Source organism: Berghia stephanieae, chromosome 2 (assembly GCF_034508935.2).
Source record: "Berghia stephanieae isolate SIO BIC M18660-M18661 chromosome 2, UCSD_Bste_1.3, whole genome shotgun sequence".
Lineage (NCBI taxonomy): Eukaryota > Metazoa > Mollusca > Gastropoda > Nudibranchia > Aeolidiidae > Berghia > Berghia stephanieae.
In genome coordinates, this window is record NC_088361.1 from 39,869,765 (window position 1) to 39,897,306 (window position 27,542).

Sequence of the window (27,542 nt, forward strand, 5' to 3'; positions counted from 1 at the left end):
TACAACAATATCAAATCCAGCCCATAATTGCGTTCGGTTATCAGACCTACAAATATCCGCACGTCATCTCAAACCAACACAAAGTATTGTCCAATACAACAATGTTGTAACAATAGCGTCAGGCTGTCAGACTTTGTGGGTGCAGACAGATCTCACCAAAACCAAGTTATCTCACAGCAGGCCAAAGAGAGAATGTGATATGGAAAGGGAAAACATATAGTGGGGGTTGGGGAGGGGGCACGACATTAGGCACTGAGTGATGTACGTTGTATTTAATCAGAGAGAAAAACCACTCCTTCACTTAGATTTCCTCCGAAAATATAAATTTATTTGTACATAGTATCAATATATACATTGTATACATAATATTAATAAAAGATTGTCTTACGGTGAGATTCGTTACAAGAAAATTAGCTATGACCATCTCTCTCTCTCTCTCTCTCTCTCTCTCTCTCTCTCTCTCTCTCTCTCTCTCTCTCTCACTCACTCACACACACACACAGGCACACACACACACACACACACACACACACACAACTGAATAAAAAAAAAAGAATTGCATGTCAATGACATAAATTCATGTTTTACATATTCTTAATTTTACTAGCAATGTTTTTCTAGTCTAGTCAATTTTATTTATTACCAAAACCATTAGTTTTTCAAGGGGACCAAAGCGTGTTTTGTGTTTAGCCACATGCGGTTGCATTTGGCCACTTTTTAAATTGGTGACGAGGAACTTTGATCATCTGGCAGCCCTGATTTAGAAAACAAGCATCAGTCACAGTTTACTAGTGCTGGGTCGAGTTTGAAACGATCAAATCGAGCGGGTTTTCGATCGAGTCCTCTAAAATCGAGTCGGTTTCGGGCGGGTTTCGAGTCAGTGACGTCATCGAGCAGTGATTCGTTTGAAAAAAAAAAAAAACACGAGTAACTCGTTTGCCACAGGAAACTTCACATACCCCTCCCTCTCTTATGTCTGTGGCTGGCTTGACTGCAGCTGGTTATGATGGGGGCTGCCAGATGGCCAAGTTCAAAATTGGTTACTAAGAAACGCTTTTCTATTATTATTCATTTAAAAAAAAATCTTTTATTTAAAAAAAATGAAAAGATAAGTTTATCCAACTGTAGTCGATTGTTTTGTTAATCAAAACAAATGAGTTTTTCAAGGGAGTCAGAATGCTTGTGGTGTTTGGCTATTTGGGGTCTATTTGACTACTTGGGCAAGAAGAAATCTGGCTGTCTGGCAGCCTTGATTATGATCGTTCGTCGCATCACACACACATACACACACACACACACACACGCCATCAAACAGTTGTTGATAGTGAAGGGTTGAGACCCCCCCCCCCCCCCCTCCCACCACCATCATCCCGCTGTCACCTTAACATTTCATATTTATGTCGCGCCAAAAGTTGTCGGCCGCCCCCACCTCCCATAATTTGTCACTGGTCGTCATCGCCTCTTGTGTGTGCGGGAAAGGTCGTGCCTTTCATTTCATTATTTGAAAAATAAATGAACAAGGATGGTGTGTTTTTATTAGGTAGGTAGATAATAATAATATTTAGCAGGTTCCACACCCAGACACCCACGGATTGCCCGGACACGATGATAACGATGCCGACGACAATGGATGACGATGATGATGATGATGATGATTCTCGTGTTTCTGTTTAAAAAATGAAATACTTTAGCAGGTTCCACCCCCACCCCCCACACGGATAGACCGGACCCGAAGATGATGATTGTGGTTTTGCTGGCTGTTACGGCTGTGATGAGGATGATGATAATGATGATGATGATGACGATGGCGCAGATGGTGATTATTTGTTCGGTCGCTCAGTGGTACGGTGTCTCTTGTCACAAAATCAAGCCTTGTCAATGGCCGGATGAGTGACAGTGATTGTTAAAAATTGTGATCCAGACGTTAAGTCCGTGTGTCAGGCACTTGACTCAGGTGTGAATGTATTCTTATCTTATAAGCAATGACGGGTATTGTAAAGAGCTTTAATACAAAAAGACTCCAAACAGCGATCGGTACCTACTGTACGAAATGGATGTATGGTCGATATGGCGTGCCGGAGGAATAAATTAAATTAAATATTGTGAAGTTCATTGAGCATGGTAAATCCTTGGAAATGCGCTTTGAACTAATACACATGCTAGACAACTCCGATTCCAATATAAACGACTGATTAATATTCCCATATATAAACTATAGTTAGCTGAAAATCTTTCTTTGTCGGGACTCCAAAAGTATGGAACGAATTAGACAAAGAAATCAAAGGGTCTTTTAGGAGCACTGATTGATTTTAGATTGATTATTACATTGAAATGTGTTGATATTTATTTTATCCATTATTATTAGGGTGGTGGTGGTGGTGGTGGTGATGATGATGATCCCGCTGATATGATGGTGATGATAAATAAATTAAACATAATTCCCTTTATTCATCCCATAGGGGAGATTCGTCTTTCGGGTCTATTCTAAGGGAAGACTGGAATAACCCAAGCGATAGCCGCAGTGCACGCCGCAAATTTAGTTAGGGCAAGGTGACTTGCTCAAGACCACTCAGCGGCGGGTGATCGAACTCGGTACCTTTCGGGTGCCAACCAAAGACCGTACCTCTGCCCCTGATGATGATGATGATGATGATGATGATGGGAACTAACAAAGAATACACAGGCATCTAAAATTGAAACATTCCATATTCAAAGCTAATGTTTTACTTTAAAAAATTGAGCTTTACAATATCCACTAAATGTGATCAAAGCGCTTTGTAAAGGGGTCCCCGGTCAACAGCAACATTTAATATGAAGGACGGGACATGCCGCCTGTTAGGCGATATTACAATTTTTCAGACAAAGACAACGCTGTTAACGGCCAGGTACTCATTTTACACCTGAGTACGGTGAGAGAATGTGAGTAAAGAGCCTTGTCCAAAGACTCAACTATGCACCGAGCGCGAGGCTTGAACCCAGGACTTTCCGATCCCAAAGCGGGTGTCATACCACTAGACCATTATAATGCACGAGACCCATGGTCGACTAGAGTACTACCTATAGTTACGTCATGACTAGACCACATAGCCGCACTACTGTAGGAGTGTTCATTGATAGAGGGATGCGTGTGTGTCATAGAAATAGCCTTAGTGTGTGTGTGTGTGTGTGTATGTGTGTGTGTGTGTGTGATAGTCAAACTTTAGTAGGTTTAATGAAGTCTTGTCACACACGCGTGATACACCTATACGAATTTCCCTGCCACTGCCACCCAGACACACTAACATCTGACAAGGAGTGAGGGCTGTGGAAGAACCACAGACTACCGTGTGCAAACATTGGCGATTGGTATCGGACGGCAAACTGTGATCGTTTGAATTTGAAATGATTCGAAACACTCGTTACCCTCCGCTCGCTCGAATCCTGATCGTCTCAAGCTCGTCTCACGTGTCAAGATCGTCTCAAGCTCACAACCCGCCTGATCGTTTTACGATCGAGTGATCGTTTTACTAACTCGCTCTTCCGGCATTGAGATCGAGCACTGACTCGTGGCTTGGCGCTCGGTCGTCGATCGAGTAAAAGCGATCAAATAACCCAACACTAGTTTACGAGGAAGGCTAGAAAATCAGGCTGGGTTGACAAGATGACAAGGCCACTTTTTCCGTTTGTAAAATATTGTCCCATACGTATTACTGGGTCTAATGTTAGTTACCCCTTTATTTTCTATTTAAAAAACTGTTGGAGGGCTTTGCCATTGTTGCTATTGTAGAGGTTGCTATGATTAAAAAACTAGTTATCCCAGTGATGACAACCGACTTTAAAATGATGTAATTCACTCTATTAATTTCTCTTAAACGTTGAAGTAGTTTAAAACTAACTCATTTAAGAATGGATTAGAGTTGCCAGTTTATGTTTATTTCTCGTAATAAATGAAGACAACGATGTTTTTAATACGAAAGGGGTAAAAAGTGCTTTATAAAGGTAAAAGACAGATCATCATGAAAAATTGTCATCCCTGCACATACATTTTGATTGAATTTCACTGGAGCGGTTTTTGTAACCAAATGTACAAAGGCATCAATGATACAATCTGACAAGTCGTGGAGCGGTTTTTGTAACCAAATGTACAAAGGCATCAATGAAACAGTCTGACAGTCGTGGAGCGGTTTTTGTAACCAAATCTGACAAGTCTTGCTTCAGACAACTACAATGATTAAAAAAAAACAGCGATACTGATATCTACCCTTTATTTATATCGCATTGTTAACCTCAAACTTTGATTGAAACTAATAAATAGATCTGCGATTCGTGGGTTAATTGTTTTCATTTAAAAAGGAGCTAGTTAGTGCAATGTTGGTTGGGTAGGTATACATGTATTAAAAATTCTCTAGGAAATAATTTGCTACAAATATCGATTAATTTTGAATCGAAACGATAGAAAACATGTAAAGAAAGAGTCACGTTTATTTGCTCTTCAGAAAATGAAAGAGTTACTTCCGGTGTGACACGACAGTTAAACAACTGATCTGCCAGTATTGGGCTTTTGTTGAATATCTAGTGATATCTATAGGTAAAAACGACATTCGGGAAAAGAAGGTCCAGCAAGTGACCCCCTCACACCCACCTCTGGCTTACAAAGTAAACTGTCCCGGTCCCCTACTCCTGCTGATACCATCAAATCAAAATGACTTTGATAAACACAGCACATTGTTACCTTATGTGTACAAATAACTGTTCATGCCAACGTAAGCATATTAGCAGGTCTGAAAACCGAACGCAGTTATGGACTTGGTTTAGCATTATCGCAATGTTTGGTGTGCTGCTCACTGATGACGGAACAAGCACGTCGGAAATAAAAGCTAGAATGGGCATGGCTACTGCAACAATGGCAAGACTAAATAGAATCTGGAAAAGCAACATAAACTTCAAGACAAAGCTCAAACTATTTAGTTCACTCGTACTGTCTGTACTCCTCTATGGTTGCGAGGCCTGGACCATGAATGCTGACACGGAAAGGAGAACTCGCGCATTCCAACTCAAAGGCTACCGAAAACTACTAAAAATATTATATTTGGAACATAGGACCAATGAAAGTCTTCTGTACGAAGTAAAAGAACTGACAGGAAGGCAAGAACCATTACTTGCAATGGTAAAGAGAAGGAAATTGACTTGGTTTGGTCACCTCGTAAGACACGCTTATGCAGGACAATATTGCAGGGCAAAGTAGAAGGCTGCCAAAAAAGAGGAAGACAGAGGAAAGTGTGGCGGGATAACATTAAAGATTGGACAGGATTGACGTGGAACAATCTAATGAGGAAGGCCCATGACCGTGATGAGAGGCGTCGAATCGTGAAGTCTGCATCCCGAGAGTCCCCCCCGACGACCAACCGGTCATGGGATAGAGTGAGAGAGAGTGAGTGAGAATGTTTGAGTGTATGTCCATGCCAACACTGGGATCATAACCATTTGGGTTCCCAGACCTGCAAATAAGTACATGTTGGTCTATACCAATAGCAAATGACCCTAATACTGACAATTTGTTACAGTGAACTCAAATACTGTGATTGTTTTGTGGTATTATCCCTTTGACAGACAGTCGGTTAAAATAATTTAGAAATTTAAGTTGGTTCTGGTCTGGTCACCAAGTAACCTTCCACGACACTTTCGAAATAAAAAGTCAAGGATAAAAATATTAATGAACTGGAACACTATCTCATGAAACGTTAAAATTGATTAATTCAAACCTTGATTAAATTATCTTAAACAAATTGAATATCAATATTGGTATCTGAGTGGGTTGAGGTTGCGGATGAACATAGAATATTTTCATTTTAACCACATTTTCAAGATGGAGCGATACTTAAATCTTTCCATTTCTTTCTCCGATTGAAAAATCATCTTCTTTGCCATTTTCAGGCAGCATTGTTTTCTTTTCTTTCAACTCGGTGTCGCTTCCAATACATTTTGATTCTTTAACTCTAACAGGTCCATACTTTCGGGTCACGTAAGGTTTCAAAAAGAAAATCATGAAAAAGAAATAAAACATTGTTACAACACAAATAAGCAATGATGTGAAAGGAAAAAACATTAATGAAATATTTTCCATGGTAACTCCCAACACAATTGGACCAATCATTGCACCGATTGATGCGGAAATCACAGAAGCACTCGTAGCTTTGCCATCAAGCTTCAGAATATTCGTATCCACCCATGAAAAACCACCTCCGTCAATTGAAGACTCACACGCAGCATAAAATGAAATTGATAGCCATACCATTATATGAATGTGATACTGACTTGCAAGGGCAAAAGCTATCATAGAAAAAACCATACCCGTAGTACTAATTAAAAGAAGAACGCCCATATCAATTTTAGTCACCAGAGGAACAGCTATCAAATTACAAATTGTTTTAATTCCCCAATATAAAGAACTTATCAATGCCCCATTTTCCTTGGTCCATGATAAATGAGAAACAACAAACATTGCCAAATACATATTTATTACATCTTCAATCATTTCTTCCGAACCGATGAAGAAACATGCGATCATTGTTAGGATCACATACACTTTCAAGGAAAGCCTTTTTGGCTCAACCTCTGCAGGATTTTCACTTTTTTTCTCCCTTTGTTTAGATTTAGAGCAGTTCCTCAAACACAATACAAAGTAAGGTAATGAAAATAAAATTCCCAAGAGCCCCGTAATCATGTAAGCGTAAAATAGTTCCGATGCAGGTTGCGTGTCAAAAGTCGACACGGAATTTGTTTGGTTTCTTTCAAGATCCGTATTGTAAACACTCTGGTTAGAAGGTATAGACGATAAAGAGAGATTTGCCAAACTATACGTAAATCCAGTGATATTATTTCTCTGAGTTGTGTTTCTTTCATCAGATAGGTGATGCGTCTCATTTAATTTTGGCACTAAAAAAGGTTCTGTGTATAATGGACCAAAAACTGCTCCAAGAGAGTACATTAAACTGATGAATTGAAGTGCTGAATCACTTTTGCCCACCCACAATTGAAACTGGTCAGCTGTGACGGCTGAAAGTAGATATCAAAGATCATTATTTTAGTTCATATTATAATAAAATTTTCCTTTCATAGTTAAGAACAAATTTATGTAAAATCTTATAAATGTTAAAACGCAATCAGACCAAACTGCCATAAACCACTAGGTCTAATAGTATTCAATAGTCTGATATCACATCCGAGCAGCTTGGTTCTAAACAAAGAAAATCGGTACTTTTTATTCTTCATGCTGGCTAGAACTTTTTCACTTGTCATGTGATCAGAATGTATAAAAGTCAAAACACGATCAGATTTATAATCCATTTATAATGGATACACTTTTATGCTCGTCGGAGAAGTATTTCATAAGAGCGTCGGCCATTGTTCCGAAAGTTTAGAACCAGTTACTAAGATACTATGCGTCATCACGAGGGAAGTGGCGTCGCGACTCTTGAAACATATTCCCGGGATATTTTCAGGATATTTTATTTATCCTTTCACTATCTCGTATACACCCCGAATAACACTGGATCAGTGATTCATTTCATGGTCTGGCAATGTCCCATCCACAAAAACATGAAAAATTCTCAAACAAGGTACCTGATCCGGAATGAATGTTTCCTCTTGGTTTAAAACCCAGGAAACTTCTCTCTCAGTACAAATTAAAGTAGATGTAAGACTAAATACCCCTAGATAATCAAAATAAACATTAAGAAAAATGTATACAATCTTGATATGCAGGTCTGACAGTCAAATTCATTATGGGCTCTTTGGTGTAATGGATTTTTTTTTAATGACGCAAAATATTGTCCATTACAACAATGTTAAACTAGGCCCCTAATTGTCTCCGGATATCAGACCTGCAAACATGTTCACGTCGATTCAATCCAATAATCATACTGATAAATGCCACGATGAGCAGTTTGATGATTCAACGACATAAGGTATAGTAACTAACTTACAAGAAGATAAAATATTATAAAATGTAGTGAAATTAGGGACACTTTAATCTCCTGCTCGTTATCTGTTATGGGAAAATTAAATAAGCCGTAAATTCAAACTCCCAATTTTGCTTTGCATATGTATGTCAGAGACAATTGGTGTTGATGATGATATGATGACGACGACAACGACAATGACCACGACGACGACGATGATGATGATGATGATGATGATGATGATGATGATGATGATGGCGGTGCGGTGTGTTGGTGGTAGTGGTACTGATCTCGTCGTCGAGTTAGTAGAAGTAACATCGGTTTTTCAAAAATGTTGATTATGACAATGGCGATATTACGATATTATCAAATACAAATAGTCTTGATTAGGATACACTGTTGAGATTGCCACCGAATTTCGCACTCTTACTTTTACAAATTTTTCTACATTAGTTACCAGCTAAAATGGTACACTTCTCCAATCTGCAATCTCTCATTGACCTTGAAGTGTTCTCCAAATTAGAAGTTGTTGGGCCAGTCTTCTGCAGACCTTGACACTTCAATTTCATCTTTATCTTTAACACTCTAAAGAGGCCAAATTTGGAGAAAAGGCAGGATGAGATAAGATTTCAAATTCGCAATTATCTGCAGCAGCTGTCCACGCTGCACGTTGTCCTACAAAAGCAGAACTGCATTTCGAAGTTTCTCTAGACACTTGTAACCAAATCTTGTTTCAGTCTATTCAACAGTTGTGAGTAGTAATCGTCCCCTTTCAATGCTTTATTTTTAGGAAGATAGTTAGATAATCAATGATAATTTCCATGTCCTAAATACCGCTGATCATGACTACAGAGCCACTCATCTTTGGCTTTATTTTGGGGAGCCGGGGTCGGTTCTTTTTCGGCGTTTTCTATCCTCTTTTAATTCTTATGACATACGATGGGACACCCAACAGAGACCTTATAATGCTCAAATGAATGAATGAATATGGCTGCGCTGTCTCTATGGACGCTTGCCGTGAATGTGTGTGTTACCTCGAGTGTGCCAGTCTGTTTCTAGTATCTGGTTAGTAATTTGTTTCCAGAGCAAGTGTTCTTAGCTTTTGAATGTCATCATGTGTGTTAAGGTGTTAAGGCAATTGGATGTTTTCTTGTGTTGTTGAAATCAATTCTTCGGTTGTTGTTTCTAAATATATTTGATTTTTAAATTCTTTATTCAATGTTGTTGGAAATGAAGTTGGTAAACGCCCTCTGTATTTGGCTCCTTGATTGAAGTAATCATCCATTGAGGTTTGTGCTGGAATATTTTTATATTGTCGGAGCACATGTCCGAACAGTTTCCATCTTTGTTTCTTTATTCGGGTACTGACTGGTATTCTGCATGTCGTATACATTACTGATTTTGTCTGGCCAATGTGCCCCAAATACTTGTCTCAATTGTTTGTGATGAAGGGAGTCCAGGGTGTTACATACAATACATGATATCATGATAATTAAAGTAGATGAGTGCCTGTATGTTCGCAATAGAAATATTTTAATAGAAAGTAAAAAAGAAGGACAAAAAGTTAGATTTTTAAAAGTCAAATGATCCATATCAATTTCACCACAACAACATCACCAATAACACCACCAACAGCATCATCATCAGCACCAATCATAACAACAACACCAGCAGCAGCTGTACACGTATCCTAATACGAATTAACCGGTTAACTGTCGTACCTGGAAAAACACGTATTTAAAATATTGGACAGAAAACTCGTGCTTTAGATATCGCGAGATCCTAGAGTTGAGAGTTTTTGGCTTTACTTAATCCTCATTGAGCCATGAGGCACATAAGGCATCTAAAGACTTCCATTTCTGTCAGTCGGCTGCATGGACATCAATCTTATTCCAGGGTAGGCCAGTTTCTTCAAGTTTTGTATCCATGGATCTTCTTCGGGTGTCTTTGGTCCTGTCTCTTCGATTATTGCCATCAACCAAGATGAGGGCCATTCAAATCGATCAATATTTGAAGGACGAGTTTTCTGGCCAAATCTTTAAATACGTTTCTTTCCAGAGTACGGCAGTTAACTGGTTGATAAGCCAAGCTCAGTAATTGGCAAACACTCTTACCAGTTTCCACAATGCCGCACATTGTTGCTGACATCAAGTGTGCAATCAGCATGGTGACGTATGAAGTACATACGGGTGTAATTCCGGTAAAGAGAGATGCTAGAGTCAGGGAGATGTATTTTAGTGCCATCTTGTTGCCCAATCTGTGGAATTTTAAGAGCAGATATGTTTTATAACAGTTAAAACATGAAATAAATAAAATTTGAAAATATTTCTAATAGACGTCTATTACTATTGACGATATGGAGTTTCAACGGGCAAATCAAGCTCACAACATTGCCACCCAAAATATAACAGACCAACACAGAAACTATGTGTAACATTGAATGGATATAATCTGGTTAATACAATTTAGTGAGAATTACTCATAAACACGGATGGCAAAAAGCAATAACAAAGACCTGAGTGACGTCAACTTCATTCTATCTATAGCCACTATTACCTCGTGACCTCATTTTTATCACTTGCTTTATTTCTTTATATTCGTATTCATAGTTGTATCTTTGCGATCTATACACATTATTTCACAAGATGCAATCAGCACTTCTTTTAAAATAAACCAAATGGCATTGTCCATCAGGCAGAATCCAAGACAATCTTAAATTTTAAGAAAGTGTCAACGATATGATCTCAAATTAAAATGATTTTTTAAAAAAATTACAGTTATATTGCATAGTATGATCTCATACATTTTTTTCATGTCCCTTAAACATTTCCCTAGCACTATTAATAGAAAATGTACAAGTGGATTTGAATGGTGTAAATATTATCAGATGAAATGTAGAATAAAATGAAGGAATAGATATATCATTTCATTTAGTATATTTTCAATTTTTTCCTCAGCTAAGTATGCTTTATAATGCTTAATTTAGAAAGGCAATCAAAATATATAGGTCCACATTTGCATCAGCATCAACATCATCATCATCATCATCATCAGCATCATCATCATCATCATCATCATCATCATCATCATCATCATCATCATCATCATCGTCGTCGGCAGAGTAGCAAGTTAAGGAAATGAATAAAGAAAACTGTTTGATGATCATGTTTATAGATTAAATGATGGTGAAAGTTATATTCCAGAGAATGAAAAAAAAAAAACGAAAACTTCGAAAAAAAAACTGTATTTGTTAGCGATTCACCTTACTTATCGTAAAGAAAGCCAGCCAATAAAGCTCCAAGCATGTAACCAAAGCAAAACACAGTGAGGTAGGAAGATGTCTTTTCGACATCGGTGCCTGAGATGTGTTGGAGATCAAGAAAGGAAGGACCTTTTTGCCCAATTTGCATTCCCTTTTAGGGGTAAAAGAAAAGAAGCACAAAGTTAAACAAATGATAACTCTCTCTCTCTCTCTCTCTCTCTCTCTCTCTCTCTCTCTCTCTCTCTCTCTCTCTCTCTCTCTCTCTCTCTCTCTCTCTCTCTCTCTCTCTCTCTCTCTCTCTCTCCTTAGCCCTCTCCTTAACAACCATGGGAAAATCGTCACATTTCGTTACGATCCAACCAGCACTTTTATCATCCAGATTTCTTTTGTAAATCACACAATTTAAAGATTAAAAGTTTTATTATAGCTATAAAAACGTGACACTGTGATGTAGAGTTCATTTTGCTGATCAATATTATGCACTGAATGTATTTGTTGCTTTTCTGTTTGAGTAAGAAAAATGTGTTGAGTGAGTTGGAAATTTTGTGGAAAATTCTGAAAGTGGTCGGTAAGGAAAGGGTTAATGACCATGTTAAGTTTCTCGAAATATCATTCTTACCCAATACATAACGTGATCATTTTTATTTTTTTTACTCAAACACAACAGAAAACATTCTGTACTGAATTGTGTGCAGCAAAACGGGCAATAATACAACAAAGTGTCTTCTTCAAATGTAATGTACAAAACAATTCTGAATATGAAAAAAATGTTCATGGTATCGTAGTAAATGATCTAAGTTCAATCAAAATCATAATATTAATAATAATAAAAATAATAATAATGATAATAACAATAATAATAATAATAATAATAATAATAATAATAATAATAATAATAATAATAATAATAATAATAATAATAATAATAATAAAATCTCTATGAAGCGTGACTTTTACAACAAGACATAATGACCTACTGATCGTTGTTTGTTTTAACAGAATAGCGATAAACTTCTGACAAAAAATGGTCAAGGGTTTCTCATATTAACAAACATCGTCCAGTAAGTTAAAATGTCTGACGTGAAGTTAGAGCCACTCAGCACAAATAGTTTTCTGTGGGATAGAATAGTGAGTATTTTGCTAAAATTTATTTGAGCTTTGCTTGACTATAGCGCAATATCCACTAAACGTGCTCTAAGCGCTTTTCAATGGATTCTTGACCAACAGCAACAAGTAACACGAAGAACAAATCAGGAAGCATGTTAGGCCATATTACATTTTTTTTTCTCCAACAGAGTCAACGCTGCTATTGGCCAGGTACTCCTTTTACACCCGAGTACGGCGAGGGAATGTCATTTATTATTATTAATGAGCCTATTTCAAGGACTCAACTATGCGCTGAGCGAGGCTCGAACCAAGGACCTTCCGATCCGAAAGCGAGTGTCAGACCACATAGCCAAATTATTACCAAATGCATACCAATGTGTAATACCTGCGTTTTTCGCTAAGTTTAGTAATCAGTGATGACTTTATTCGAACAATCCAAATCATTGGGGTTAAAGGACAAGGGGCGTGGCTATGCTCTCTCTACTACGAGTATGTTTACTTTCTAAGTTCTAATCATTGCCACCGAGGTGGAACGGGAAGCAGAAGTCGTAACGTCACACCTCTTCCGAATCTAAAATTCGTGGAAATGTGAAACTAGTGTGTAACCTAGCGCCTAGTAGGTACCACAGGCGAGCGCCGTGAATCGGTGGAAAGTTGTTATCGATGGCGTTGATCGTGAAAAACTCTCCACTTTACCTCACAATATCTCAACTTCTAATGCTCGAAACAAAATACAATTTGTTTTATTTTAAAGATCAACTTCTGATCTTTGTAATGCATCTTAAAACATACTTTTGCGATTAAAAAGAGTTTCATAATCAATCGCGAACGAGACCCGGTTTTAGATAATTTTGCCTAGCGGATCGCGAGAAAATTTCGAGGTCGCGATTTTCTCTTTTCATTCACGTTGTGAAAATCAAGGTTTTTATTCTCAATTTTTTATTCTCTATTGTCTTCTGGCACTTTTCTACTCACTTCATATCTTGTTGTTACCAACATAAGTGCCTGCTCCACTCACTTTTCTGAATTAAAAATTCACCCCATACACCGGAGCATACTCAATGTCTCAATCGTTTCTATGTTATATGTTTGTGATGAGAATATTGGCTATTAAGCTTAACTGCTGGTCAAAATTACTTCGCGATGGTGGTGAACGAATCGGCGATCTCAAGAAGTGGGTGAGAGAGGGATCTAGAAATGACTTTGGGTTTGAAACGAATATTTTTGTGTTCGTGGATAGCTCACACGGTAGAGCCACGCTCTCACCTGCCAGGCGGAGTTGTCGTACCAATAAGGTCACAGGTTCAAACCCCACCACCGCCGCGAAAAATTTTTTATTCTCTATTGTCTTCTGGCACTTTTCTACTCACTTCATATCTTGTTGTTACCAACATAAGTGCCTGCTCCACTCACTTTTCTGAATTAAAAATTCACCCCATACACCGGAGCATACTCAATGTCTCAATCGTTTCTATGTTATTGTTATATGTTTGTGATGAGAATATTGGCTATTAAGCTTAACTGCTGGTCAAAATTACTTCGCGATGGTGGTGAACGAATCGGCGATCTCAAGAAGTGGGTGAGAGAGGGATCTAGAAATGACTTTGGGTTTGAAACGAATATTTTTGTGTTCGTGGATAGCTCACACGGTAGAGCCACGCTCTCACCTGCCAGGCGGAGTTGTCGTACCAATAAGGTCACAGGTTCAAACCCCACCACCGCCGCGAAAAATTTTTTTATTCTCTATTGTCTTCTGGCACTTTTCTACTCACTTCATATCTTGTTGAAAATCAAGGTTGTGCCGCGGAGAATAGGCTTCCTAAGTCGTGACGTAATCTTGCGCAGCAACGCATGGCAACAAACCGGCTGGCTCTAAACAGTCGAGAAAAATGGCTGACACGAACTCTATTTCCATCACCGCCCTTATGAAATACTTCTCCAATGAGCATAAAAGTGTCTCGCGAGGTGAAAATCATCATCAGTCAGGTCATGTTTTGACTTTCACTTACTCAGATGGCTTGATGTTCGGCAAAGTTCAAGCCAGCATGAAGAATAAAGAGTATTCTGTGAAGGTAAGTCATTTCGTCTTCTCATTCTCACTCTCAAAATCTCACATCTCTGTAAAACTACTGTTGGACAATAATCAGTTTACTTTGAGTTTAGGCAGATTTAGTATATCCAATGGAAAGATTTAACTGTTTACGTTCGATTTTAGTTAGGGAGAGAGAGGGGGAGTCATTGAATTATTGTGTTTTTATCTTATGGACCACGGACTTTGAGTCTTTGAGGTCTTAGTCTTGCTTCGCTAATTTTCGTTGCCATTGACTATAGTCTACTACATACTATTTAGTATCGTGTTGTAACCTTTATTATAATACTCATATGAGTATCACAATCACCAATCACGCTAGAAATTTTATCATACTTCATGTGGGGCAGCGTGGATCAGCGGTACGTTTTTGCTTCGTACCCGAAAGGTACCGAGTTCGTTCACCCGCCGCTGCGCTGTGTGGCCTTGAGCAAGTCACCTCGCCCTAGCTCAATTTGCGGCGCTGCACCGCGGTTATTCCAGTCTTCCCTGGGAATAGACCCTAGAGATAAATTTCCTCTATGGGATGAATAAAGGATTTATTTAGACCAGTGTTAGTCACGCTAAACTAAACTTCCTATTGGGTTAAGGTGTCATGTAAATGTTGCTGCTTGAAACTCGAAGAAATCAATAACATTGTGAAATTGAATGTGAACTTCAATTTAATATACGAAAACAGATAAAATGGACGTTTCGGGTTTCCCCCTTATCAACAAAGCAAGATGAATGAAAGAATCACTTAATTTGTTTTTTTAATTGAGTTTTTATACAGCGTAATATCCACTAAATTTGCTCAAAGTGCTTTACAAGGGGTCCCTGGCCAACAGCAACATTTAACATGTAAGACGGGACATGATGCCTGTTGGGCGATATTACAATTTTTTCGGACAGAGACAACGCTGTTAACGGCCAGGTACTCATTTGACACCTGAGTACGGTGAGAGATTGTGAGTAAAGAGCCTTCTCCAAGGACTCAACTATGTGCCGAGCGAGGCCCAAACCCAGTACCTTCTGATCTGAAAGCGAGTGTCAGACCACAGACCACAACAGACGTTTTATTAGTTTGTTTGTTTTTTGCCTATTGAGCATGGTCGCAGCTCTAAATTTGAATCTTTTATTCTTTTACTTCCACAGATCTATCTTGATGATGCCTTGGGTTGATTCAGTCCAAAACTAATTTGTGTGGTTTTATTTAACAATGTTAATGACATTGAACATACATTGATACAACAATGCCATAATTTGTCATGTTTATCATGTAAAATCATGTATGGACCTACAAAACCATTATTTTGAATGGTGATTTGATGATGATGAACAAAATATGTGTGTTGTACAAAATAAATGGCAAAGCTAACAAAATGCAGTCTCCTTAATAAGAGGAGACTGGGGATTGACAAGTGCTGCAACAAATTGAAAAATAATATCAGATGTTTCTCTTAACATGGTTGGAATATATGAGAGGATGTTAACATTTTTCAGTCTTTCATTAGCGCTCTCAACATGAATTCTACATGAAGCAATTTCTTTTGTTAATAAAATCTCATTTTCAGTAAATTTATTATGTAAAAAGGGAGGGATATTTACAGTTACTCCTTGAGGTAAAATATCTTGAATCAGGATGGGGTTTTACCTTTATTACCTTTATCTGCTAAAATTAAATCTCCAGGGCTTAAAATTAAAAGTTTTAGTAATCCACAATTTTGTACAATGACCTTATCCGAGACAGACCCTGGATACAGTTTAGAAATAAAATTTATCACACCATTTGGACTCAGACCAACAAGAGCTTTAACAGAATTCATGGACCTATAAAAAGAATAAGTTAACCGTTGTTTATCCATTTCTTTAGGAATAGCAATTTGGTCATCTGTACAATCAATGATCATTCTGCAATTTGGAAATCTTAAAAATGATGATGGAGCTGATAGTTTATTTTTATGTCTAGAAGGGCATGTAACCTTCGTAACATTTTCAAAGAGAAGCTTATGGCTTATGTAAAACATGAATAAAAGTTTGTATAATATTTGTTATAGTACTTTCATTAACGCTAAACAATTGTGAAATATGAAGGTTAGCGTAGTTCTGTCTAAGTTTCATAAGTGTAATAATGAAAATTTGGTCTTTTAATGCAACTGTCTCTTCCTGAACTTCCCATCCACTATAATAAATAATGTTACCTCTAAAGCACTCAACATATTGAACAATAATATTAAATATTTTAAAACAATGTACACCTGTCTCCATTCGAAGAACTTTTTCTGTAAGGCTTGAAACAGTGTAAGTGCGTTGAATCTAACTTAGTTGGGTTTTTTAAAGCTAGCTATTTCCTTATTTTTGTCTGTAATTTCTTGTTCTTGAATTAAATTTGTTATTCTATTTAAAATATCCTCACTTGTTCTACAATCTGTTTTTTTTAAAAGATGGAATCCTGTGATGATGGTGACGAGAGTTGAGATGATGATGAGGGAGAAGATAATGAGGATGATGATGAGGAGGAAAATAATGATGATGAGGAATCTGGTTTTTTTAAAGGTGGGACTTTGTGATGATGATGAAGAGAGTTGAGCTGATGATGATGATGATGATGATGATGATGATGATGATGATGATGATGATGATGATGATGATGGTGATGATGATGATGATGATGATGGTGGTGGTGGTGGTGGTGGTGGTGGTGGACTTTTTGATGTTGGTGCCAATTGAGATGGGGTGGGAATTCCTTGTGTCACTTTTCTTTTCTTTCTTTCTGGCTCTGATGGAAACAATTTATTTTTATTTCTGTCAAACCATTCAGGGAGGTTGGCTTTGTCACCATCTCTGATGTGACAAGAACACACTCTTGATGATGATGTTGGATCTTTTGTCCTTTCACCTGAAATGAAAAGATAAAAAAAAAAAAACAATAATTCTGTTGGGCACATTGGGTATATTATTTAATTTGATAAGTACTTTGTTTTAGACTATCTTGTTTGACACCAGCTCAATGCATGATAAATCAAAGGTGTGCAAGAGACTAGGTTACTGGTGGGTCTCTCGCCTGTCTTTTATGAAATCGCACATTCAGCAAAATGTCGCACTTTTTCATTACTTCTTTTGATGATTTTGACTAGGTATATATAAAAATATGAATTCTTAAATTTACAGTTAAAGTTGATCTTGGGGTTGAGTGTGGCAAGACTGGCGTTTTCTCTTTATTACAGTCAGTACTGTACTGGCCAGTGCGGTGATGGAAACTTTGGAGTGTCAACAGTCGGGCACAGGTAAAGGAGAGAGGTCCCTGCCGCCATCTTGCTTTGTTCACACAGAGTTGCCACCTCGGCTGTCGGGGAGGGGAGGCATGGCAGAGAATCAGAGAAACTTTCCAAAAAAAAAGAGGAAAGTATGTGTGTTTGTGTGTGTGTGTGTGTGTGAGAGAGAGAGAGAGAGAGAGAGAGAGAGAGAGAGAGAGAGAGAGAGAGAGAGATCTGCGTGAGGGGAGGGGGGGAGAGGTTGCGTTATTTTATTTATTTATTTTCATTTTGCCATAAAGGTATCGAGTTTAAAGTAAGATTTTTAACAAATATTTTCTTCTCTTTCTTCTTGTTCTCCTTTTAAAAAAATTATCACTTATCAGTAGAACTTAAGTCTCATTCAGTTTATCAGCCTTAACATCAAAACGATTGAGATATCATTTTTGCTTCAACTTCAATAAAAACCTAGTTTGGAATGTATTTTTATTTATAATTTCGTGCAATTGTACACTTTAATCATAAAATATAGGTCTACGTAAGCTAGAACTTGACCTAGATCTGGACTACGAACTCTAGCAAATGTTCGACGAGGCGTGCGTGCTTACCTGACTAAAGTGATCCACTTTTTCTTCAATTTTTTGTCTGCCTGTCCATTTGGAAATCTGTAAAACATGCAGGAGTGAATATCTGACTGGTGTAGACAATCTGGTACAAAACACTGGACCATATTTAAGATAAAAATTGTTTTTTGAGCGATTTTCCAATTATTCCTTGCCCGGACCAAGCACGGATTTTTTTTGTTTAGAGCCAGCCGATTCGTTGCTAGGCGGACGTGACGTCAGACTGTGGAATCCTATTGGCGTATGATGCTAAGAATAGTATCATTAGAAAGGGCAAAACTTCCTCTTTCTTTTGACACTTCCTGTAGTGCTGGGTCGAGTTTGAAACGATCAAATCGAGCGGGTTTTCGATCGAGTCCTCTAAAATCGAGTCGGTTTCGGGCGGGTTTCGAGTCAGTGACGTCATCGAGCAGTGATTCGTTTGAAAAAAACAAAAACACGAGTAACTCGTTTGCCACAGGAAACTTCACATACCCCTCCCTCTCTTATGTCTGTGGCTGGCTTGACTGCAGCTGGTTATGATGGGGGCTGCCAGATGGCCAAGTTCAAAATTGGTTACTAAGAAACGCTTTTCTATTATTATTCATTTTAAAAAAATCTTTTATTTAAAAAAATGAAAAGATAAGTTTATCCAACTGTAGTCGATTGTTTTGTTAATCAAAACAAATGAGTTTTTCAAGGGAGTCAGAATGCTTGTGGTGTTTGGCTATTTGGGGTCTATTTGACTACTTGGGCAAGAAGAAATCTGGCTGTCTGGCAGCCTTGATTATGATCGTTCGTCGCATCACACACACATACACACACACACACACACACACACACACACGCCATCAAACAGTTGTTGATAGTGAAGGGTTGAGACCCCCCCCCCTCCCACCACCATCATCCCGCTGTCACCTTAACATTTCATATTTATGTCGCGCCAAAAGTTGTCGGCCGCCCCCACCTCCCATAATTTGTCACTGGTCGTCATCGCCTCTTGTGTGTGCGGGAAAGGTCGTGCCTTTCATTTCATTATTTGAAAAATAAATGAACAAGGATGGTGTGTTTTTATTAGGTAGGTAGATAATAATAATATTTAGCAGGTTCCACACCCAGACACCCACGGATTGCCCGGACACGATGATAACGATGCCGACGACAATGGATGACGATGATGATGATGATGATGATGATTCTCGTGTTTCTGTTTAAAAAATGAAATACTTTAGCAGGTTCACCCCCACCCCCCACACGGATAGACCGGACCCGAAGATGATGATTGTGGTTTTGCTGGCTGTTACGGCTGTGATGAGGATGATAATAATGATGATGATGATGACGATGGCGCAGATGGTGATTATTTGTTCGGTCGCTCAGTGGTACGGTGTCTCTTGTCACAAAATCAAGCCTTGTCAATGGCCGGATGAGTGACAGTGATTGTTAAAAATTGTGATCCAGACGTTAAGTCCGTGTGTCAGGCACTTGACTCAGGTGTGAATGTATTCTTATCTTATAAGCAATGACGGGTATTGTAAAGAGCTTTAATACAAAAAGACTCCAAACAGCGATCGGTACCTACTGTACGAAATGGATGTATGGTCGATATGGCGTGCCGGAGGAATAAATTAAATTAAATATTGTGAAGTTCATTGAGCATGGTAAATCCTTGGAAATGCGCTTTGAACTAATACACCTGCTAGACAACTCCGATTCCAATATAAACGACTGATTAATATTCCCATATATAAACTATAGTTAGCTGAAAATCTTTCTTTGTCGGGACTCCAAAAGTATGGAACGAATTAGACAAAGAAATCAAAGGGTCTTTTAGGAGCACTGATTGATTTTAGATTGATTATTACATTGAAATGTGTTGATATTTATTTTATCCATTATTATTAGGGTGGTGGTGGTGGTGGTGGTGATGATGATGATCCCGCTGATATGATGGTGATGATAAATAAATTAAACATAATTCCCTTTATTCATCCCATAGGGGAGATTCGTCTTTCGGGTCTATTCTAAGGGAAGACTGGAATAACCCAAGCGATAGCCGCAGTGCAGCGCCGCAAATTTAGTTAGGGCAAGGTGACTTGCTCAAGACCACTCAGCGGCGGGTGATCGAACTCGGTACCTTTCGGGTGCCAACCAAAGACCGTACCGCTGCCCCTGATGATGATGATGATGATGATGATGATGATGATGATGATGATGATGATGGGAACTAACAAAGAATACACAGGCATCTAAAATTGAAACATTCCATATTCAAAGCTAATGTTTTACTTTAAAAAATTGAGCTTTACAATATCCACTAAATGTGATCAAAGCGCTTTGTAAAGGGGTCCCCGGTCAACAGCAACATTTAATATGAAGGACGGGACATGCCGCCTGTTAGGCGATATTACAATTTTTCAGACAAAGACAACGCTGTTAACGGCCAGGTACTCATTTTACACCTGAGTACGGTGAGAGAATGTGAGTAAAGAGCCTTGTCCAAAGACTCAACTATGCACCGAGCGCGAGGCTTGAACCCAGGACTTTCCGATCCCAAAGCGGGTGTCATACCACTAGACCATTATAATGCACGAGACCCATGGTCGACTAGAGTACTACCTATAGTTACGTCATGACTAGACCACATAGCCGCACTACTGTAGGAGTGTTCATTGATAGAGGGATGCGTGTGTGTCATAGAAATAGCCTTAGTGTGTGTGTGTGTGTGTGTGTGTATGTGTGTGTGTGTGTGTGTGATAGTCAAACTTTAGTAGGTTTAATGAAGTCTTGTCACACACGCGTGATACACCTATACGAATTTCCCTGCCACTGCCACCCAGACACACTAACATCTGACAAGGAGTGAGGGCTGTGGAAGAACCACAGACTACCGTGTGCAAACATTGGCGATTGGTATCGGATGGCAAACTGTGATCGTTTGAATTTGAAATGATTCGAAACACTCGTTACCCCTCCGCTCGCTCGAATCCTGATCGTCTCAAGCTCGTCTCACGTGTCAAGATCGTCTCAAGCTCACAACCCGCCTGATCGTTTTACGATCGAGTGATCGTTTTACTAACTCGCTCTTCCGGCATTGAGATCGAGCACTGACTCGTGGCTTGGCGCTCGGTCGTCGATCGAGTAAAAGCGATCAAATAACCCAACACTAACTTCCTGCCCCGATATCAGATTCAAAATGGCGGAGCGAGTGGCGAGGAAAGCACATTGTCGTGCTATTTTTAACATTTTTTAATACTTTTAGCGATGTCCGCTCACGTCTGTTTAAATAAGCAGAGAGCTTAATGTTCCAGCTTTATTTTGATATCAAATACAACCAAATCGGATGAATTTTCACGGCACAATGAAAAAAATAAACCCGCTGGTGAAAAGAACCTAGTCCAGGGTTGCCAGTTTGGCATTTTAAATGCCAGATTCCAAAAATCTGGCATTTTTGAAAACCGTTTGGCATTAGAAAAATCATTTGGCATTTGGCATTTTCTTTTCTTGTATATTGTACTTCAAATGACACCTTTTCTCAACCGTGGTGTAGTGGTTTAGCACTCCACTTAGTAGTAGGTAAAAAATACCCCAACAGGAAATTTAGTATAATTCAAAAAAAAAGAAAAGAAAAGAAAACATGCAAGCCACCAGGATATGATAGTAAATTGTCTATCAAAAGTGACTAGTTTTCTTAGTGGGGGTGGGAGTCAACAGACTTTGGCATTTTTTTTTTTTTGGAGTGTTTTGGCATTTTTTGAGTCTTCCCCTGGCATTTTGTTGAAAAATAATCTGGCAACCCTGACCTAGTCGGGGGGGGGGGGGGGGGGGGGGGGGGGGGGGTTCGTTTATTAGTTTATCATCAAACAAGTTGATTGGGCTTTATTTGTTTTTATTGCATCATACTATACCTGACCTGGGGCTTGCTTTATTTTTTAAAAACAGATTGAGAGCTGCAGAGGTGGTTTATTTTCTCTTTCTTTCCCTCCTCTCAATTACATTCATTGTTTTGTGGTTTAATCAGTTTCTGGATGCAAGGTATTTACCGGACAGATTCTATGTTAAATTGATTGTATATGGCTTTGTCTGAAAGAGCTTGAGAAGTTAATTCATTTGGTATAAGTTATGTTTGTATGTCTTTTGTTGACGATTTTCTATGAATTTTTAAAGGTATCTAATATTTTTAGTTATGCCTAATATTGAATTTCTATCCAAAATCCTTAAAAAATTTTGGATGCCATTGATAATATGTTGAGATGCTTTTGCTTCTATTGGATAGAGATAAGAATGACGAGTAATTTGATGTAAAGTATGTCATCCTATCTTTATTAGTTATTTTTTTGTTAATATTTTGATTTTGTGTATTTTCAGTATATTGACACCATTTTTTCCATGCCGTAATTTTGAGCTTGGCAGTGACCTTCGGCTCAATATAGAGCAATTACTATTTTCTCCACATTAACAAAAAAAATTAGGCTAAGAATTTATATACTTTTTTGCAAAGATATTGAGTTTGAGTAGTATACATGTTCATTTTTTTTATCTATGAGGCTCCAAATATGGGTCCCTGGGCCTATATTTCCCATTTTTTTATATTTTGATGCTGTTTCTGTCATATTTGAGGATGGTTTCATTTAAGTATCATTGTTTTTTCATCTTAATATCTGCTTTTATTTTGTTTTATGATTGCATGTTTATGCAAAAAATGTTTATTTTAAATGTTATATAACCAACTTTTTTGTTTATGGCGTCATAAAGTCGGCAAAAAATGCGTAACCGGAATATGTGGGAAAAAATTGTAAGTTCAATAAAATTCATTTTATCATATTTCATTTATTTGTTGACGGATTTTCATAATTCTTTTTGTGTTGTTCATTAATTTCAAAGCACTTTACAGTGGTTTAACTCTTTTTATGATAGCTCAATTTTGAAATTTTCGCTTGTGGTACCTACGCCTAGCACTTACGAGGACTAACAGTACAGTGAATACGTTGTGCTGCTATGTGGTCTTGTGGTATGACACTCGCTTTCGGATCGGAAGGTCCTAGGTCCGACGGAGACAACCTTGTTAACGGCCTGGTAAATCATTTTACACCAGAGTATGATGAGAGAATGTGAGTAAAGAGCCTTTCCAAAGACTCAACCATCCGCATATTATAACGGGACGGTTTGGGTCTTATTTTTTTTTTAAATAAAAAAATAAAAATACATTGTCTGTGTTGATAACCGTTTTGCGTCCTAATTCGGGAGTCTGGCATCAAAAATGTATTACAATCTTGTGGCAAGTTTTCCACACACAAAAAAACAATGAAGGAATGACCGCCATACTCTACCCTTTTATTAAAAATGTAGCATTTTGTTTACTCCTAGCAGTATTGAAGTAAGAGGATCGTACTTTATAGTAGTAATGATTAATGAGAACTTACAGGGAAAACAAACAGCAAGGAAATCACTACTCACCAGAAACAATGAAGCAAATCCATCAAATATGGTTCTAATAATCTTTCGTCTGATTGAATTTCTCTTGGCGTTCTTATCCCTGTCAGAAATAGTCCCATCCTCTGGTGAATACTCGCACTCGCCAACTGCTTTTGTCATGAGATCTGCTTCCATATTTATCACGAATTATGTATATGTATTTACAAGTTGGACTTGGACCAGAGAATAATTGTCTTATATTATTTCAATGATTGCCACTCTGTGTTAACTACGGAGTAAGACAAAGAAACTGAGACATGCACTGGATACACTCGTGCCAAATACCCAAAGATTTTAATCAGTTACGCACAGAGCGATCTCATCGTAAATATCTTGACATCATTTTTAAGCCATACCGACTGTTGAATCTATGTAAATAGCTATGAAATAGCTCAGAAGTAAGAATAAAAAGCACACAAACAATAAATGCTATGAAAATTTTGATAGACTGTATAAAAAATGGTGACTTGTGCTCACAAACTGCATTCGGCTGGTAGTGGTAGGCATGTAAAAATGGTGTGTCAGACCATGACATGCTTTTGAAAACTTGATAAAAGGCTTAACTTATTGCACGCAAGATCCTTGACCTTAAAATAGAAATAATATTATATGCAGTCGTGACTGACGAGTGACAGTGACACCACAAAATCAGCCTCTTGAAGGTAATACGAAAGCCCAAAACGCCTCTCTCTCTCTCTCTCTCTCTCTCTCTCTCTCTCTCTCTCTCTCTCTCTCTCTGTGTGTGTGTGTGTGTGTATGTGTGTGTCTGCGTGTGCGGCTCTCTCTATTTCTCTCTCGCTCTGTATGTGTATGTGTGTGTGTGTGTGTGTGTGTGTGTGTGTGTGTTTCCTGGACAACTTTAATTTGGATATCATCCAAATTTGTATGAAGCTGGGTAAACGTAAACTTACAGCCAACAAAGGAATGGACTGCTGATAAATTCGTGTATGAAAACTCCCCTGGGTTAGGACAAAGGATCATTATTGCAGGTGGCAAGGATACTGGATATTTATAAGGATGCCATTCCATTTTTCTTCTCAGCATATGGAAGCTAGAGACTATCATTCTGGGATCAGTGTGGAGGTGTTTGAAGACTGGCCAAAGAACCTCTTTCTGCCTTTCCGAGAAGCACCCAGCTGTACAGATAGAACGAAGATGACGTCACTCAGTAAAACAAAGAAAACATTTTCAACTATGGAGTTGAGGTAAATCCAAAAACGATAAACAGTTACTAGCTTTGTATAAGTCTGTCTCAAATTCTCACCCAGACACATACATACATATTCCGCAAAAAGGGATACGTTCAAATGCCATAAAATACATTATATTATCTCAATTTTTTAAACCATTTAACCGCTTAATCGGCTAAATCAAAATAGTTAAACCAAAAGTTAAATAAATAAAGGAAAAACAATAAAGTGAATTATTAAGGAAATGAATAATAAACTTTAAAAAATAATTAGATAAATAACCATCTGAATGTTGTCATCCTTTTACTTTTCTTATGGTCTGCAATGTCCAGACAATCCGAAAACGCTTATCCCGCATAAATAAATGCTTTTACACCAGTGAATTGTTGTCCAATAGAAAAACAGACACCCATTGAGAATCACCTTTAGATCAAATCCAACTGAATCTCGAGCACTGGGATAGGAATCCAGGCATGTGTTTCAATGAAACTTAAATGTTTCTAGATGGGAAATTCCCCTCAAGAAATCACCATGCATTCAGATCCAACTAGATACATTGACATATTAACATGTTAAATGCCGTACTCTGGAAAACCTCGTACAGTGTATTTACAAATTGGTCAGAAAATTCTTTCTTCAAATATAGATCGATTTAAATGACCCTAATCTTGGCAAAATCTCTTAAACAAAACTTCGCGAAGTTCCAGATTTGAGGGTTTTTTTTTAGAGCAAATCTTTAAATTCGTGGTTTTTCCAGGGTACAGCAGTTAACTGATTAATAAGTGATCGAGTTTTCAGTGCGTTGAGACTTTGGTGTAAGGCATTTTAAAAGTAAGCTGATTATTATTATTATTATTATTATTATTATTATTATTATTATTATTATTATTATTATTATTATTATTATTATTATTATTATTAACAATTAGTAGGAACAAGAAAATGTCGATCTTATTTAGACTCTTACTCGGTTTGAAGGACAAATTCTCCTTGAATTTGGAATGTTTAAATCAGCCATTGATAGAATCATCTGTTCAATTTGTTGTTTATTCATCCCGGTGAGTATTAAAACGACCAACTTATCCAAGATTATAATGTACACAACATGGGAACGAGTCTCCCCTTGGTACAAACTTTAAATCATCTTTTAACGTTAAGCTTCTCATAGCCCCGATAAACGTCATTACATTTTTTATTCTTTTTCTTTTCTTTGTTTGTTTGTTTTAGTTTTTTTTGCTTTGTGTTTTGTTTATATGTTTGTTTTAAGTTTTATTTCGTTTTAAAAAGATATGAACACGAAGTTAAATAAGTGCAGGTGTTTTTAGTAATTAGTTTTTGTTGTTGTTTGTTTGCAAGTTTGTTTTAAGTTATATCTCGTTGGAAAGAGATATGAACACGAAGATAGATTAGTTTCAGAGATAAAGAAATGATTTATAAAAAATCGCAGATAAAAACGGCAATTATGTATAGAAATAGACGATAAATATGAAAGTCATTAGATTTGTACTATATCTAGTAGTGACATTTTATCTTGAAGAGCAGCAGCAGCAACACCCTCTTACTAGTTAAAAAAATGTGATATTGTTATGTAAATGAACTATTACTATAGAGTATTGGTATCAAGTGCATAAATGAAGGCCACGAGATGTTTTGTACTGTGGACATCAATGGTCTATATAATACAATACAATCGTTATCTTTTATTTTTTTAAAAATGGTTTTACCCGATTGCATCACATTGAGGTCATTTCAGCGCCAGTCAAAAGTATGACAATGGGATTGTAAAATAATTATAGAAGTACAATTAAAGCACCTAAGAAAAAAAATTAAAACAAATGGGAATTTATTCAAATAGGGAATATATGTAGATTCCAAGAGAATACAATCAGTGTACTTTGTTTAAGATCAATTAAAAGTCTCATTCATTCATCAGCACAGGATCCCACTAAGAGGAATACACTCAGACGTTTACAAGATGAGTTCAAATCAAATAAAAAATATAACTATCAGTGCATAACAGGGAGATTAACAAGGAAAATAATATAGCTTCCCAAAACTAACACTATACATTTAACTGTTTCCCTCTCAGTCAAGGACTCCGGCAAGGCCCAGCACAAGACCAAGTAATCCCATTTCAAGACAAAGACAGACAGTGTTTTCTTCCCTATCACGGACTCTGGGAAGGGCCAGGACAAAAACAAGTCTCATTCCAAGATAAAAACAGAAAGAAACTCAGAAAACAGATATAGGGAGATAGAAGACACAGCAAGTAATCTTCCTTCCCAGGTCAAAGACCCCAACCATAATATTATCTGATCTTATGTTTTGTTTGCTTTATCTGATCTTGAGTTTTGTTTGCTTGTGAACGTTTCGAATTACTGCCGAGTGTGTCTGTGAGCCCGTACAAAAAGTGGGCAGATATTAGGTATCAGCAAAAATAAATAAATAAATATATAAACATAATTAATGTTATATTCAAGATTTAAGATTTTTCAAGATTCAAAGTTTATTTTAGGTAGCTTGCCAACACTGACGACAGATCAAGATATAATTATTAATCAACAAAACCAACATGGTCATACTATTGTAAATAAACGTGTTTGTTTTATTTTTAAGGGGTTTAAGGCGCTTGCAACGCATTACG

General features: G+C 37.6%; 2 protein-coding genes and 1 long non-coding RNA gene across 6 annotated transcripts; 2 read left to right on the top strand and 1 right to left on the bottom strand.

Annotated features, from left to right (window-relative positions):
- Positions 1-301: 301 nt before the first annotated feature.
- Positions 302-24,754, bottom strand: LOC144964852 (sodium-dependent glucose transporter 1A-like). 4 transcript variants are annotated; one of them, XM_078899564.1, is made up of 5 exons: positions 24,620-24,752; positions 23,691-23,937; positions 11,208-11,353; positions 10,055-10,197; positions 302-7,035 (listed from the first exon to the last, which is right to left on the bottom strand). In XM_078899564.1, the coding sequence occupies exons 2-5, from the start codon at positions 23,841-23,843 to the stop codon at positions 5,858-5,860; spliced, it is 1,620 nt and encodes a 539-aa protein (XP_078755690.1). In that variant the 5' UTR covers positions 23,844-23,937; positions 24,620-24,752; the 3' UTR covers positions 302-5,857. The 4 variants fall into 4 exon arrangements, with proteins under 4 accessions (XP_078755690.1, XP_078755688.1, XP_078755691.1 ...); XM_078899562.1 differs by having other exon boundaries at positions 23,691-24,088; positions 24,620-24,734; XM_078899565.1 differs by lacking the exon at positions 23,691-23,937 and having other exon boundaries at positions 24,620-24,754.
- LOC144964854 (uncharacterized) lies at positions 14,165-17,027 on the top strand. Its single transcript, XR_013643935.1, has 2 exons — positions 14,165-14,381; positions 15,533-17,027. It is a non-coding gene; the product is annotated as an uncharacterized LOC144964854 (long non-coding RNA).
- LOC144964853 (uncharacterized) lies at positions 24,726-27,147 on the top strand. Its single transcript, XM_078899567.1, has 2 exons — positions 24,726-24,913; positions 26,988-27,147. Exons 1-2 carry the CDS (start codon positions 24,726-24,728, stop codon positions 27,145-27,147), a joined length of 348 nt encoding a protein of 115 aa, XP_078755693.1.
- The last annotated feature ends 395 nt before the right edge of the window (positions 27,148-27,542 follow it).